At 43.3% G+C, this 18,149-nt stretch overlaps 1 protein-coding gene across 3 annotated transcripts in view; it reads left to right on the plus strand.

Annotated features, from left to right (window-relative positions):
- Window positions 1-18,149, plus strand: part of LOC129727163 (uncharacterized) — a 399,476-nt gene that overhangs the window by 360,212 nt on the left and 21,115 nt on the right. For all 3 annotated transcript variants that reach the window (XM_055684686.1, XM_055684685.1, XM_055684684.1), the window contains one exon: window positions 9,441-9,885. In XM_055684686.1, the coding sequence (XP_055540661.1) occupies window positions 9,441-9,758 (318 nt within the window). In that variant the 3' untranslated portion in view covers window positions 9,759-9,885. The remainder of the gene's footprint in view (window positions 1-9,440; window positions 9,886-18,149) is intronic.

Genomic DNA, 18,149 nt, shown 5'->3' on the forward strand with positions numbered 1-18,149 from the left:
CGTTTCACTGTATCGTACGCCGCCTTGAAGTCTTTAAACAAATGGTACGTCTGCAAGTTGTGTTCTCGAGGATCTGTCTCAAGGTGAACATCTGGTCCGTTGTAGATCGTCCCGCTCGAAAGCCGCATTGGTATTCTCAAACAAAGGCTTCCTGCAACGACCTCAGCTGAAACAAGATACGGGAGGGAATTTTATAAGCGGAATTGAGGAGAGTCGAAGGATATAATTACTACAGTCGAGTCTATGTTCCTTCTTGTAGATAGGGCATATGAGTCCTTCTGACCAGTCCGTAGGTAGTTGTTTCCCAGACCATACCCTTAGGATAATCTGGTGAATTGTACTACACAGCCGCTCGCTTCCGGCTTTGAAAAGTTCGGCCGGTAAGCCGTCCTTTTCGACGGCTTTGTGGTTCTTTAGCTCTTTGCAAGCATTCTTCAGCTCGTCCAATGTTGGTGAGTCCACCGCATGTCCGTCTTTCCCAATTTCTATTCTGTTCTCCTCGACGACTCTCATACCTTCCTCACAGTGCAACACCACTTCAAAATGTTGCTCCCAACGCCTGGCCACCTGCGGTTTATCGGTTCCCCTCCCTATCATTGCACATGGCACGTACTGGCACGGTCCGGCTCCTAATTCCGTTAACCGTTGTATAGTAGCTCCTCGTATCGTGGCTGGTGAAGCAGTACGCTATCGTGGTGCTCACGTTGCTTACATCGGTGAAGCCTCTGTTCAGCAGCTATTGCCTCCCGGTATTTCTCCCGCATCTGACGCATCACACGATTAGCTGCTACTAACGTATTAACATGGGCTCGGCTCTTCTCTTCCGTCACCTCTAGACACTCTGCAACGAACCACCCTACGCGTTGCTCCCGTTCTCATGCGCTGTTTCGTTGACCACATCATAGATGTGCTTCCACTGCTCGTTCAGGTCCACTCCAGCAGGTTCACCGGTCCTTCTTTAAACTTTCTGAGTATACACTGAAGCAACTTCATCCATATAACCTCTGGTTGTTCAAACGTATTTTCTCGCCGATCTCGATTCAAATACGTTGGACAACCGGGTGCGAATCTTTCCTACCACGAGATAGTGATCCGAGTCGATGATTGGCCATCAAAAGGACCTCTCAATTGGGATGTCTACAGGTGTGCTTCCGAATATTCAGACGTGCAAAATGGGTACTACAGATGGTCATTCCCCTGGCCGCGTCAAAGTTCACTAACCTCAAGCCGTTGTCGTTGATGGTAGAGTGAAGGCTTCCCCTACCAATAACGGGACGGAAGAACTCCTCTCGTCCGACATGTGCTTTCGTATCTCTGATGACGATCTTTATGTTGTGTTGTCGGCACTCTCCATAGATTTTCTCAAGGAGCTCATGGAACTCCTCCTTTAGGTCGTCGGTTGTATCGTTTGTCAGCGCGTAAACGTTGATAAGGCTGTAATTGAAGAATCTGCCCTTGATTCTCAATACGCATAGACGGTCATAATAGGCCTCCACCTAATGACACGCTTCATTTGATTTCCCAGTAGCATGAAACCGACGCCCCGTTCCGCGCGTGCCGGTTCGAGCAGAGTCCCAACGCTCCAAGTTTCCAATCGTTGCCATTTCTGGTTTGCCTAGGTCTCTACCGATTTTTCCGATTCGTATCATTCTCTGGATTGTTGCTTCTCAGTCATTCGGTTTTTAGTTTGGACGAATACTTTTTCGTTAAAAATTGCTACGAAGAGTTTTGGAATGCAAGAAATCATGTCAGATTTCCGACCGGATCTGAAAATAGACACTAGGAATGAGCTTTTCTATCCTTGGGAAGGGATCCATATATCAGCGACATTTTGAAAGCTAAAACAATGGAGTAGTAAGCTCCGTCGTAAATTTGTTCATAAATACTGCAGGGATGCTGTCAGGTGCAAAACCATTTGGGGCATTTGTTATTGTATGCTTGCAAAATTTCCTACACATGAAATTGGTTTACGCCAATATCCCTAGAGAAAAAATGAATAAAATGCAAAATAATTGCGGTCGCATCCTCTTCAAAAATTTTTTTTTATAGATTTCTTGAGAGCAATGCAATTTTTAACTTGAAAACATGTGATATTCCAAATGAGAAGCACGCAAGAAACACTAGCATTGTGAACGATCTCTTGAGAAAACGGAGTCATACTTTTCCGGGCTAAACAAGAGAAGTTTTCATAAAGTGGTGAATAACTTCAGGAACCGGACGACAGGGAAGGTAACCGATGAAACATAGGTGACCATGCGTTTGAAACAGCATTTCGTGCTATTGTTGAACGGTGAAAAAGATACAGCTGTCGAGAGAAACAGGAAAGAAATTGAGGAGAAGCCGTGGATCTGTCAAAAGTCTGAAAGTTTTGTAAAGAGCTTGAATGCCACAAAACAGATGAAAAAATCGGCCTCCTTGTCGAACATTTCAAAGTCAGAAGTTGGCAGCTGTTGCATGCAATTCATCGGCAGATCTCAGTTACAGCTTTATACTGCTTCACCAGATCCTTGAAAATGTGCAGAACATTGAAAGATTTCAATTTGGGCCGGAAAAATACAACCCAGGGCTCGGATGCATAATCTGGGTATTGCTTGACCCTTGTGCTCTACTGCGAGGCCGAGTCTAGTGTGTATATACTTTACTTTACTTTGTTGGCTAACGGATCGGGCCGAACGAATCAGAGATGTCCAGCTTCTTCTGTCTTGGGCAGCCGTTCTCCAGTCTCCCCGTACACCAGCAGATCGTACATCTTCTTCCACCGCGCACATCCACCGCGTGCGAGGCCTACTACTGAGTCGACGGCCTCTTCCTGGTTCTCTACTGAAGATAGTTTTGGCGGCTCTCTCGTTAGGCATCCTGGCTACATGTCTAGCCCACTGAAGCCTGTCCCGCTGTATCACCTTCACTATATCAGCATGTTTGTATACCTGGTACAACTCGTGATTCATGCGTCTGCGACACACTCCGTCTTCCAGTTTACCGCCAAGTATCGATCGCAGAACTTTACGCTCAAAAACTCCGAGCACTCATCGATCAGCTTCCTTCAGCGTCCATGCTTCATGTCCGTAAAGGGCCACCGGGAGTATCAGCGTCCTATACAGCGCTAGTTTTGTGCGAGTTTGCAAACTACGGGACCTTTGCTGGTTACGCAGTCCGCAGAAAGCCCTGTCCGCAGCTGCAACTCGTCGTTTCACTTCACGGCTCATATCGTTGTCACATGTCACAAGCGTACCAAGATAAACGAATTCGTCAACCACTTCAAATCGTTCCCCATCTATCTCCACCTCAGCATCAACACCACGGGGACTCACACGCTCTCTGCCATCTACCATGTACTTCGTTTTGGCAGAGTTAATGACTAGTCCCAATCTCGCTGCTTCTCTCTTAAAAGGTACAAAGGCCTCCTCCACGGCCTTACGGTTGATACCGATGATATCGACGTCGTCCGCAAAGCCAAGAAGCATGTGAGATTTCGTGATGATCGTACCGTTTCTTTCCACGTTTGCTCTTCGTACTGCACCCTCAAGAGCGATGTTAAACAGTAAGTTGGAGCTCCCCGAAGCAATACCTAGCGGTGGTCCCGGGGAGTATTATGGGCTGGAGACTGGAGGGGTTTTAGTGGGTCCGGTCACTGATTCAAACCAACCCCACACTCCCTGAGGTTGGTCATCTCAGGGGTTTGGATGCAAATTTCCCCTCCACCTGAAACAAAAAAAAAAAAAAAAAAAAAACAGTAAGTTGGAGAGCGCATCCCCCTGCTTCAGTCCATCCAACGTTACGAACGCGGCTGATTTCTCGCCAGCTCAACGCACGCACGATTTCGATCCCTTCAGTGTCATACGACTCAGCTTAATTAGTTTCGTAGGGAAAGCGTGTTCCAGCATGATCTGCCACAGCTCGTTTTTTTCCACTGGGTCATATGCCGCCCTGAAGTAAGTTGTACTCCCGGAACTTATCGAGGATCTGTCGCAGGGTCAAAATTTGATCCGTCGTGGAACGCCCCTGTCGAAAACCAGCCTGGTATTCGCCAACAAAGGATTCCGTTAACGGTCTCAATCTGAAGAACAGGATACGGGAGAGCACTTTATATGCGCAGTTGAGCAACGTTATCCCTTGATAGTTGCCACAATCCAACCGATGGCCCTTCTTATATATAGGGTATATGAGGCCTTCCAACCAATCATTCGGCATTTGTTCGTCCGCCCAGATCCTTAGTATTATCTGGTGGATCGCATAGTACAGCCGCCCGCTTCCAGTTTTTGGGAGTTCGGCCGGGAAACCGTCCTTCCCAGCGGCCTTGCCGTTTTTCAGCTCACTAATCGCCTTTTTCACCTCCTCCTGTGTTGGTGGCTCCACAGCTTGTTCGTCACTCATAATCGTCATCCTGTTCCTGCCAGGTCATCCGACTCCTCACTGCTCAATAGCGCCTGGAAATGCTCCTTCCACCTGGCTGCAACCGTCGGTTTATCAGTAAGCAGGTTGCCGTCCTTGTCATTACACATGACCGGCACAGGGAAAATCCTGCTTCTGACTCTGTTGACAGTTCTATAGAATCTCCACACGTCGTTTTGAGCATAGCTGTCCTCTGCGCTGGCGAGCATCTGCTCCTCGTACTCGCGCTTCTTCCGACGGTGGGTTCTATTTTCGGCAGCTGTTGCCACCCTGTGCCTCTCTCTGTTCTGACGCGTAGCCGCAGTGAGCATGCAGCTCCTGGCACGGTTCTTCTCATCTGTCGCTCTCTGGCACTCGGCATCGAACCAGCCATTAGACTGTCTTCCACGCGTCGTACCTACCACCTCTCTCGCAGTCGTTTCGATGGCGCCGTGGATACTGCTCCACAGCCCATTCATGTCTTCCACTCCTTCCTCCTGCTGTTCTGCGATCCGTTGATCCAGCTCTCTGGCGTATTCTGCTGCCACGCCATCAACTTTAAACCGCTGAATGTTGAAACGCGTCGTCCTCTCTGTGCGAGATTTCAGCACGTTCGACAACCGTGCGCGGATCTTACAAACGACGAGATAATGGTCAGAGTCAATGTTTTGTCCCCGAAAAGACCTAACATCAGTAACATCCGAAAAGTGTCGACCGTCAATCAGTACGTGATCGATCTGGAAGAAGGCTTCTCCATTTGGATGCCTCCAGGTGTGTTTCCGAATATTCAAACGTGGAAAATAGGAGCTACATATGGCCATTCCTCTGGCCGCGGCAAAGTTTATTAGCCTCAGGCCGTTTTCATTGGTTGACGAGTGGAGGCTATGCCTTCCAATGACCGGACGGAAGAATTCCTCCCTCTCAACCTGTGCGTTTGCGTCCCCGATGACGACTTTAACGTCGTGTTTTGGGCACTCGTCATAGATTCGCTCAAGCTTATCATAGAACTCATCTTTGACTTCATCGGATTTGTCGTTTGTCGGTGCGTAGGTGTTGATTAAACTGTAATCCTCAACACGCATGTACGGTCATCTACGGCCCTCCACCGGATGACTCTTGTTTTCTGATTTCCCAGCACTACGAAACCGACGCTTTGCCGTTCCGCTGCTTTGCCGCCACTGTAGTAGATGTGGTACTTGAAAGAAGTGCGTGCAATAGGGTCTACTGCACGGAATTCCCTTTCTCCGGAATTTGGTCACCGAACCTTCTGAATCACTGCGATTTCGACTCCCTGCCGCTGTAGTTCTCGAGCAAGCAAGCCAGCCCGCGCCGGTTCATTGAGAGATCGGACGTTCCAAGTACCCAATTTCCAATCGTTTACCTTAATCTTTTTCCGTGTTCGTAGCCGTAGTCTTTGCCGATTGATCCGTTCCGTATTTCTAAATTCGTTGTTCGTGGTTGATGAAAGGATTCGGTATGCTACCTTACCAGGGTCGCGATACCTACATCCTGCTGATTGGGCTGCCATCTTAGGTGTAGCTGGCGGGATACAGCATTTCATAATTCAGGTCAGACGCTGTTGTACGCCGCCCCTATGGGGACACAGCCGCGTACGACCCCCTTCCCAGTCAGCATACGACCATAGTTTCCACCGGGGTTGGTTACCCGATCTCCGCTAAGGTTACTCGTATTCCGGTATAATTGTGCTCGGAGAAAGAACACCGACTGAAAGTCTCGGTCACATGCAAGTCATAGATATAATAGTACGTAGGTGATGTTCTCTACGTTCCAGGAGGCTAAGACTAAGCGAGGATTAGTCACAAATATAGAGCCCTATTACAGAAGACGAGGCGAGTAACTCACCTCGCCAGCAGTACTGGCAAGACGAACAAAATGTTGTATTAGGGAACGCAAGTGAAACTTGGCTGGTGACAGCTCAGTGACAAACGAGCTAGTTCTACAAAAGCCAGTCGATTCGCCATCTACTAACAATACAAAAATTGGTTCGACGAGTAACTTGCCGCTCGCCTCGTCTTCTGCAATAGAGACCGTAGCTCTCACAAGGCAGTTGTGGCCAAGGTGTTAAAAACAGGAAACAAAAGTAGAAGGTGAGACGATATTGAACATTGAAGAATGAGCTTCCCAGTAGTTTAACAGGATAAAATACCGATTTGACAAGCGAGTGGTGACAGGTTTGAATCTTAGTAGAACCAAGCCATTCGCTGGCAACAGGACTTTAAATATGGGTTTATTCTCAGGCTCTTCCGCACAAAACTTCCCTCCAGATTTAATAACCACTGGTCGAAAGCTTCGATAATATCATAGACTATAGCACGTTATACGCTGTTAGAGTGATAGCTTGCAGGAGGATATGATAAGGTCGATAAAGAAGGCAGTAGGTTACTAAGTCTGAAGTTGAGAAGACAAAAAGCACCATGACACGAAGCAGGTTACTTGTCAATAACTAACACTGCGGAATGGTAAAAAACAAAAATGATTCAACCAGCAAAAACGTCCGGACAATGCCACAGAAGATCAAAAAAAAAACTACTAGTCGCAGTGGGGTCCATACAAAAAAAAATTCTGTTAGTAATTATTACATTATATCAGTTATATATTCGGTGTTATTTATTTAAGTGTAAAGATATATCGAAACTGATCCACACACAAGGAAATCGTTACTTAAATCAAACGTTTAAAACTCTAGTCACACAAATCACTCAAAAAAATTACTGTTGAATACTACTGCTTTGCCAACAGTACATTTCAAAACGATGTCTTGGAAAATTTCACAACTGTCAAAGTAAACCTATCCATGCGGCCACAAAACCCCTCTTGGAACATTGAGCTCAAGCTCACAGAAAGAGAATGGCACACATAACAGTTTGGAAAACTAACCAAATTTATTACTCCATCAGTGCGTACAAAACAAACAAATAACCACAAGTCCCATTTCTTTGTCGAGTGACACCAGTCCTGGTGGACACATAGACGAACCTCCAAGCCAAGTTGTCGGACGAAAAGTTACCACACATTAGCATGAGCAAACCCCATGCGGCAGCGAGTGAAAACCATGTTAATGCTAATTGTGCACCATTTTCCAACACCTTACAAATGGTCTCGAGCCGTGTTTAAAAGCATCCCTCACGGTGCGAAGCACTGCTGAACGGGCGCGATTGGCTTCTTGTTCTGCCTGGTTGTCATATTGTTTCCATTCGTGGACTCATGTCGTGCTACACTAAGCTAACTGAAGCGGGATACCGCCGGGTCGACCGTCACCGGGGGCTACCTTGAAATTGAAGCTTCTGCTGCAAGCCTCTGACATGGCACCGCGGGGAACAAGTTTCGGAGCAGAATAATAACTTCTGTTTTGGCATAGGAGTGTAAAAAACAACCACCGTCAGAACTGACAGGCAACCGCACAGAGAACACCCTACATGGAGCCTGATGGTGAAACTTTCACAAAACGTCCCATGTTTATGGTTCTCGATTTTTGTTTTGTAAATTTTAATTAAAAATTTTACACCATTCCAGCTGAGCCGGACGCGCCGTTCGTCGTTGGTTTGCGAAGCTTCTGCCGGATGGAGCATATGCAAATTGGCAAAACCAATTCTCAGAGCCGCGACTGCGATACTCGTAGGTAAAGCTCGTAGAAGGGCCGGATAAATAAAAGTTTGCTGGTACATAGCGGTGTCACACGGTGCAATCAATTGCAATAGCGGATACAGTAACGAGGTAGTTTCCTCTCCGATACGTTTCGTAGGACCACGACGGCTAACGTGGTATCAGCCCTCGATGGGAATACTACATAGAGGGGATCAATTGATAGTTATCGCTGACTGTTGGTTATGAGTTTTTAGAATTGAGGATAATACCAAACAATTGACATTTATGGATCAAAGCGCTTGATTGTGGGTATTGGAGAATGGTTTTCACCATCAGTTGAACCGCACAAACGAGCGAGACGAACTATTCGGAAACTGGTTGTTTTTCAGTTCCCACAGCACAGGCAGATCTACGTAGGCTTTTGGATCTAATGACAGGCTTTGTGGGTGGGCTACATCAGTTATAGCGTAACCAAAACAGCCTAGTTCTGGAAAACTTGCTATTAAAGGTTTCGCCTGAATTATGGTGACACTGTGCAAAGCAATGTAATCTCAATGGAATCACAAATTCACAACTGAAATGACAACATCCGATATTAGAAACGTGTTCTTATTGAAGTGAAAAAAATGCTGAGAATGAACCCTGAAAGGCTTCGGCAGGTTTTTCATAAGACTTCTGCAGAAAACCTACCGAAGAAATCCACTGCCGAAGACGTTCGATCATTGGCGTAGCGGGGGGGCGTAGTGGGTGGTCCGCCCTCTAGGGGGTGACACCCATGAGGAAAATTTTCATACGTGTCACCTTCAAGAAGTTGACATCCGTAAGGTTATTTATCAATTAGGTAGAGGTCGTGGTTGAACTCTCGAAAAATATGCTCCTAAAATTATAATCCCGACCAATTTTTCAAAAATTGGTATCAAACTATAGCAGCAAACTATAGCAGCATTATCAAGATCAGACTTATCAAACTATAGCAGCAAAGTTTTTTAACGAAAATATTTTATAACAATCACCGTTACCGTAAATGATGAATAACTCAAACTCCAGATTTGTTTAACAATATGCACACTTTATGTAGAACCCTTGCGGAAATAGAATGAAAATAACATTAAAACTATCTGATTCACTTTGGCTCTTGGCTCCACATAGGACTGAATCATATAGCATGTGGATGCATCACGCACGTCATAAAATTCGAGTGCACTACTGAAAACCACTCTCCATCGAAACAAATATTCAAGTACCAATATAAATTCATGAAACCCTTTGATGCGAGATGCGATTGATTGTCCATTGCAGTGGGTGGAAAAAGCCAGCTGGTCATACCCGGAGGGCAGCAGTTGCGGTCTGCCCAGTCAGTTCGAATTCGACCTACAATGAACGCCGCAATTTATTTGATTTCATATCTCTCTCCCCCTCGATTTCTCACCTGCTCGTTTCTCCATCCACTCTCGTCATTTCAGGTAACCGCATGCCACTGCAAGGTGCATCAGAGCTATCGCCACTTTGCGACCAAACACCGCCAGCTGATACCGATCTTCGGCCGCAAAACGAAAGCGGCCTCCGCCAACCGGCACTGGCTCAGTGGCAAGGGACACGGCCAGCAGGCCCCGATCGGTGGCCACAGCAATCTGAACTACAGTTATGCCCACCAACATCCGAACTCGTACAGTCTGCAGCCGGAACGAATAATCAATAAACCGCTACCGATGAATCTGGAAAACGACATGTACTACACGGTGGACTTCGGTGAATCGCAAAATGCGCCCTTGATACAGTAAAGCCGCCCTCGGCGCGCTGATAAACAGCAAAATCCGTTACCTATTCCCGCAATTTGACTATTGTTTTCGACTTGTAAGCATTCCGTTCGTTTGTTCAGGCGCTTACCTATTAGGATAATTATGAAACGTAAGTATTTATCTGTGCTGTCTCTCTTAATAATATTAATCGCTGATATGTGTGTTTGGTTTGCATTACAAGTCAGTGAAAAATAGAAACTAAATTTCCTTTATTTTCTCTTCCTTCTATGATTTGTTTAAGAACCGCATAAATTTCGTTATCAGTGTAGAAGTAAACCGGGTAAATTCTGAAAATCATGCAAAATAACTCCACGCGAAGTAAAGAGCACCTGCGAATCAAGATGAAAGAAATAAAAATTGCACAAAGATCAGTAAAAAGTGGTGAAATTTTCTTACCGCTCTTAATGAACAAGGAAAATCTGAAACATTATAACATACCACGCAACAATCGATTCTAGGAACTGCGCAAACTGCCATAGCTCAAGTCTTCTATGGTTAATACTTCAATATAAAATAATCAGGTGAAATGACTTTTTGCGAATTGTGAAAGTATCCATAACTTAACTCAATGAACGTGTAACTAGCACATCGAAGGAAACATCATCGACAAAAAATGATAAACTTTACCACATTTTTTTCAAATATTAAGCCACACTAAAACCTCCTTTTAGATATTATTCACACCAGGGCCGGCGTCACATTATATTCCCGAATGGGTAATAAGGAATAGGGAAGGTTCATGGGTGACAAAGGCGTAGCCGGAGAGGGGAGGGGGGGCGGTTATGCGCGACCTACTGATACCTGAAAAATCGATAGTGCATCGTCAATTGGGTGCCAATAAAAGGTTTAAGAGAAGTTAGATATTCGAATTTCGTTCAGTAGTAATGTGTCCCATGAGTTTCCTAGGAAAGGTAATTATATAGGCTCATTAGCAAAAGCGATTCCACGCACTTATGAGTGGCTTGCCGAGAGTTTACCGAAATATTCCCCATGGTGGACGGAAACATGGTGTAGGCATGTTTTTGAGTTCTTCCTTAGTTTTATTTATCAATTCCTCATCAATTTTCGCGTCAAAATTGTTGGAGTAGGTTTTACGCTCCTGGTTTGCCCAGAAACTCTGGATGGGACGCAGCTGGGGAACGCTGGGTGAGCTGGTTAACCTCATTACCGCATCAATTTTCAGCCGCCTTATCTCCTCCAACGATTGCTTCGAGTAGTGGGCCGACACCAGATCCGGCTAGAGCACCACGTCTTCGCCCCTATAGTATTTTTGATGAACGACGCAACTTCCGGCAGGCACTTCGTACTACAAATTTCCCCGTTCACGGCCAGTACGGAGCTTCTTGCTGATTGACAGCCACAGCAGTACCTTCTTTGGAAACTTGGCGTGTGAAATGAGTTTCACCCCAGAGGTCACTTCCTTCATGGGGAAAGTAAAATACGGAGTGCCCTGCCAGTCGTTGTTATCCAGGGTGAGATACTGCCGTGAGATAACAAAGTGACGTAAATACCATTATTTCGAATATGGGGTTTTTATGCCAATTTGTTCGTTATTCGAAGACCCATCTTTGGCATCTTTCTTTTAGTTGTTACTTATTTGTACGTTGCATAAAATCAAGAAAACCAAGTGACGTAGGCACCATTTTCATACAAAAAAGACAAGTAACCCGTTCGTTTTTGGGCCGTATAAAAAACCGATCAAATGGATGTACGTCACAATGTCATATCACGGCAGGATAGGTCTCGGTGTCGACCACCACCATCACGTCGCGATTCGCCGGAAAAATCGGCTGGACCATCTTATTCAGCAGCTGTCATTGCCTGCAGGCTGGCTGCAGCTCCGAGACCAATGGACGGGACTGTCGCTTTCGTCAGGTAGGCTTTTCGACGATTAGCCGGTTGAATCGACCTTACGATCAAGCATACGCAACGATGTAGCCACTTTCCCCTCGGTCTTCCTCTTCAGCATTTTTGGAGCTTCTTGTCGCTCAGGGCCGTCGGCCGTCTGAAACCGGTCTTTCTTTCGATGCTCTGATCGTAGCCCAACAGTGCCAAGATGTTGTAGATACCGGAACAAGCGTAACTGGCGTCCCTTTTCCGTCTGTTTTTACGGCGGAGTAACGTTCTTTGATCGCGTACACTTCTGAACGGAATAGCTTCATTGTTTTCGCCATTACGGTTAGAGTTCGAGTCAATTTTTTTCTGCTGACTCATGGGTTACTATGATTGACGCTGCATGGGTAGTTTCGTCAATGCGTGTCAAGGTAAACTCATGAAAAATCGCATTTTTTGAGCATTTTTTCAATACAAAAGTCAGGGCACAAAAACTTTTTGTTCTCGAAACAAGTCTCCATCCAAAGTTTGAGCTTAATCGAACTTCTGATAAGGTTTCACTTACAGTCGTGAAAATCTTACATTTTTGACCAACCTAAAAATGCACAAGAGTAGTTCTTTAAGTTTCCGAAATCATTTTGCCTTTCTCCTAGAAAGGTATAGCAATCACTGGAAAAACCAAAGGTATAAAAGTGCTCCAAGGGTCGAATCTCGTATATCAATCGACTTAGTTTGACGAGCTGAGCATTTTCTGTATGTGTGTGTGTGTGTATGTGTGTGTGTGTATGTAACGCTCTCCCAATCTCACTCGATTTTCTCAGAGATGGCTGGACCGATATTCATGAAATCAATTGCAAATGAAAGGTCTAGTTGCCCCATAAGACCCTATTGAATTTCATTGCAATCGGATTTTTAGTTTAGAGGTTCTGTTTAAAAATGTGAAAATCACGAAACATCATTATCTCAGAAACTACTCAACCGATTTTAACAAAATTGGTTTTAAATGAACAAGCGACTTAAAAAACCCTTAACTTTTGAGCTTCATGAAGATTTACCCTGTGGTTCAGAAGTTATTCAAAGAAACGTGTTCTGGAGTGTGTTTAATCTCACTCATGTTTCTCAGAGATGGATGAACCGATTTCCACAAAATCAGTGTCATTTGGAAGGTTCAATTACCCCATAAGACCCTAATGATTTTTTTTTTTAATCGGACTATTACTTTGCCTGTTATGTTTAAAAATGTGAAATCCAGCTATGAAAAGGAACATAATCCGAAGACTACTTAAACTCACTCACTTTTCTCAGAGATGGCTAAACCGATTTCCACGAAATTAGTGTCAAATGAAAGGTCTAGCTGCCTCATAACACTCTATTGAATTTCAATGTAATCGGTCTGTTACTTTGTCTGTGATGGATCAAAATATGAAAATCACGAAACTTCATTATCTCAGATAGTACACAACCGATTTGAACAATATTGGTATCAAATGAACGAGCTAGTTAAAGGTTAATTGATGAATTTTATAGTGATTAAACACGTAGTTCAAAAATTGTGAAAAGAAACATGTTCCGATGACTTTTCGAATTCACTCGTTTTCCCAAAAATGACTGGACTAAATTCAACAATCTTAGTGTGAAATGAAAAATTTGGCTTTCCTAGAGGTTCCCATTTTATTTGACTATAATCGTATTTTTATTCCAACCGTTATGTATTGAATTATAAAAACAACGAAAGTCTATTATCTCAGAGATCACACGACTTATTTGAACATATCTAGTGTCATTTGAACGGGTTGTCTCTCAAACTCACAAGTAAGAAATTTTAAAGCAATTTGATATATGGTTCAAAAGTTATGAAAAGAAACGAAATTCAAAGACTATTTAAAACTGTAACTGCTTTGATCAAAACATATGGCCTCAACAAAATTTAAATTTGGTATTGTGCTATACGTACGTTCTCGGTATTGCTCGTGATTGAAGTGTACGAAATTTAAAGTCATTTCTTTTATTTCGCTATTTCTTCAGCACGAATATTTTACTTCTAATTAATAATGTTTTTAACTTTTGAAGTAGAATACTTCTCTCAGGAAGTGCGGCTACACAGGGATGTGAAATGAAAATCTAAAACCGAAAAAAGTGAAAAATATGTCCAATTTCAAATGCTAATAAATCGTTTAGTATTCGATTGATTTCCTTCGTTCTAGCAGCAATAGATTGCAAAATCTTCTAAGATTCTTCCAAAATGAAGATAATTGTTATTTTATTATTCAAACTATTGTACTATTGAAAATAGGTAAGCCTTGTCAAAACGGAAAATTAGACTTCTGCTTGGTCGTTATAAAATTGCTTCCCAAGCACGGTCGACATAATCATATACCTTGCAGTTTAAAATTTGCTATTTGGCCTATATAAGAGCCTTTTTCAGCCGAAGCCGCTCATAAAAGTTCTAGAAAGCGACAACAGTAGTCGTCCTCCTTTAGCAGCAGCACTAGCAGTGCAGTGGATACCAGCGATAGTGGATAGCGGCCACAGCTGTGGCATAGCAATGGATAGCGAGTTGCAGCGGATCTCAGCATCGATAGCAGCTAGGCCAGCTGATGCAGGGGCAGCGGATACCAATGGTAGCGTATAGCGGCCACAACTGTGGCATGGCTATGCATAGCGTAGTAGTTGCAGCGGGTATATCTGACCATGAAGCATTTATGCAATAGTTGAATGAAAGTTGCGATTGCAGCAATCGGCCTTTTTAAAGGCTACTAAATGTATTTGGAAGAGCATAATGAATGGTTATTATTAAACTGCAACTGAGGTTTGATGCTGCTGCAAATGCACAGCAGTATGATGTTTATTACGATTTGTTGATACTGTGCTTAACAAGCGGTATATACGAAACAAATCCGATTCAGAAATGACTGACACGCAAGCAGCCGGGTTATCTTTCTTGTAAAAGTATTCTACTTCAACCTTGCGGTCGTGGCTTTGCACAAAACTCTCCTGTGATTTTTTGCTTTTCTCCTAGAAAAGTATAGAAATCACTCGCAAAACCGAAGATATGAAAGTGCTACGAAGGGCCGAATGGTATATAGCACTCGACTCAGTTCGACGAACTGAGCATTTTTTGTATGTTTGTGTGTATGTATGTATGTGTGTATAATAAACTTTAGGGGTATTTGATAATAAAATAGTGACTTGTGATAAAAGAGATCATACCTCTTGCTTTGAGGTTCAAACATCGAATAATCAATTTATCTCAAAGATTACACGACTTATTTGAACATAACTAGTATCATACGAAGGAGTCATCTCTCAAACTTACAAATAACAAACTTCATAACAGTTTGGTATGTGGTTTAAAAGTTATGGAAAGAAAAGAAATTCAAAGGCTATTTAAGACTATACCTGCTTTGATCAATATATGTGGTCTCAATATAATTTAAATGTGGTATCGTACCATTTGAATGTTCCCGGTATCGCTCGTGATTGAATTGTTCGAAATTAAGAGTCATTTCTTTTATTTCGCTATTGAGCATTTACATTACGTTAAATTTAATATTTTATACTTCTGTTACAACATCATTATTTTAAAATCAAAAAAGTGAATACACATTTATTGGATTGAAGCGTTCATGTAAATCTATTTCTACAAATAATAAGTTTGAATGAGAAAGGCTGGGTCTGACCGCTAGGTGGATTAATTTAGGTTTTTTTATAGCAAATCTCTTAGAAATGCATGAAATGTAGAGATCTAATGTTGTTTCATTAAAATTTGTTTTAAAAACAAAAATTAAATATCAGGGACATGGAAACTTTCGCGTTGGTAGACTCGAGCTTAACCAGAACACATTAAAATTATTCCCAGCACAAACATTTCTTTCATCGATCAAAAAACTGTAACTTTGACCGTTTTTAAACTAATTAAATTAAAATTAAAAAATAATCCTATTCCCTGAGAAAAGTTACAACTGTACATAAATATGTAGATTTATAACCTCTCGGTCAACGATATCAAAAAAATCTGTCGCTAGCAACATTACATTTCTTTTTGGTTTTTCCCGATAGTTCCGTGTGGGTCAGTACCCACATGGATATTTTCCGAGTGGGTACTACTACCCATACTACCCACAAGAAACGCCGGCCCTGATTCACACCAAAAAAATTGCAAACCATTTTTGGCATTTTGTTTAGCGTTGGTGTTGTACTTTCCAGCAGCGTAATTTCAGGTAATGTTTCGTGTGTTTAATTTTTCTATCAACTTTTTTAACATGAATTTTTTTTTCGTCAATCAAATCAATAGAAATATATTTAAAAATCTTGCTTGTTTTGATCGATTTTTTGTGGGATTGCTGGTGGCCTGGATTAAACTTCAGCAACTCTTACTAATATGATTTCGTTCATAACGCTAGATTTGGTGCTTCGTTATCAAACTTAAATATTTTGCTTTTTTGTGCCACGTAAAAACAAACATCACTTATACGACACGATGCGAGACAAGACACAGCACTTATCGATCTTACTACATTAAAACATGTTATCAAAGTGTGCAAAAACGTGTTGTAAAACGCGATTAATCAGTCGTAGCGATTGAAAAAGATCTATCAAAGCAGAATTTTCGAAAAATAGTTATTTATAATTTTACCTAAAATCCGAAGTATTGCCTATCGCTAACTACAACTTTGTCCCATCTTTCTGGCAGAATACCATTTCGATCTTTTAGAGTATCCACGAACACAGGCATTTTTCGATGTCTCCATACAATTAAAACTGCTCATCAGTCAGACCATGTGCTATCAAACGGAACAAGTAATAATCAGACTTTCCTTTTGAGCGTTTCTATGTAAGTTTTGACAACTTTTGCAATATGAGGTGAAGCGTTGTCACGCAGTTGAATCATATGCCTCAGTTCCTATTGTGACCGTTTTTCGCACAGTGCTTAGCTCAATCGCATCAATTGAAGTCGATACCATTCCTTATTATTGGTGGTTTCGTTCGGTTTCAACAACTCATATTAAATAACACCGACCTGATAACACCGACTACACACTATAACCGTCGCGTCGAGCTGATGACATAGAAGCATGGCCGGGTAGTTCTCATGACTTTTTTTCTTTGGGCTGCTTCAATGAATCCATTTTTCTTCATCTGTGAGGATGCGATAAAGAAAACCCTTCCTTTTTTGCAACTGGAGCATTTTTTCACAAGCTTTGAATCATAACGATCCCAATTTCCTTAGTTTGAATCGTTCCCAAAGCATGCTATTGCTTGGAAATGGCTTAAAGTGGAACTGCTAATACCGAGACAAGCCGGTCATGCGCACTTACTGCTGACGCCATCTATTGACAAATAGCGAGAACTTAGTTGCGCTTCTAATGATTACACGAAAGTCTAAAAATCGCTGCAAAGTGCAATATTACTCACTTCAGATGTGCCTGAAATGGTATGCACCGGTAAGCAGGACGCTAAGCACTTTACGAAAAGCCCCAAGTGCCCGGCTAGCAACCGGCTACTAAACCACAGACGTGAGGGTGACGCAATTAACGCGAAGAGAAATCAGTTTTTACATCGAAAAATGACATTCAAACTCTTATTACTCAGCAACCGCATGCATAATTGGCACAAACTATATTGCATGTTGAAGATCAATCTGTACTCTAACTGCTCAAGTGGTTGCCAAGATGGACGGAGTATTCTACTGCAGATGCGTTGTACCGCCACCTTGGTCTACAGAAAGGTTCGCTCAGCTGGTCGATCATGTAACCGTGAAACTAACGGGCCAAAAGCCATTGGTGGTGGCGGGTGACTTTAACGCTTGGACTGTTGAGTGGGGAAATCGCTGCACTAACCAAAGGGGCCCGATCTTATTGGGAGCTTAGGCGAAGCTCAACTTAGATCTAGCAACTGTCGGTGCTAAAAGTACCTACAGTAGAAACGGTGCGGAATCGATCTTCGACGTGACGTTCGGCAGCCCGGGACTGATCACAAACTGAAGAGCGGACAACGGCCACATTAACAGCGACCACCAGTGGTTCAGCTCAGATTCTTTTCCAACACCACGAGCCAAACCCCTGGCCTCCAGCTGCTGAGTCACCACAAATAGCGAGTAATGGAAGCCACGCAAAGGTCGAGGAAGCGGCAAGGGTAACGGACGGTGAACTCATTGAGATCACAAACACCCTAAAGGTGAGCAAGGCACCGGGACCAGAAGAAAATTTGAACCTCGCCATTGAGACGGCCATAAAGGTAGCCGCCGGGTTGTTCAGGGTGGTCATGCAGAACTGCCTAGACGACTGCCTCTTCCCGGAAGCGACAGAGACCGGTACTACTACCGAAGGCCGGGAAATCACCAGGAGACTTATAGACCAATCTGTCTGCTAGACACAGCGAGTAAGGTGCTCGAGAGTGTAATCCTCAACAGACTTGTGAGATTCACCGAGAGTAAAACCGGTCTGTTAAGCAACCAGTTCGGCTTCCGCAAAGGTAAGTCCACGGTGGATGCTATTCTGAACTAAACTGGAGTTAGTGCATCATAACAACCGAAATTTG

The sequence above is a fragment of the Wyeomyia smithii genome, chromosome 3 (genome assembly GCF_029784165.1).
Source record: "Wyeomyia smithii strain HCP4-BCI-WySm-NY-G18 chromosome 3, ASM2978416v1, whole genome shotgun sequence".
Lineage (NCBI taxonomy): Eukaryota > Metazoa > Arthropoda > Insecta > Diptera > Culicidae > Wyeomyia > Wyeomyia smithii.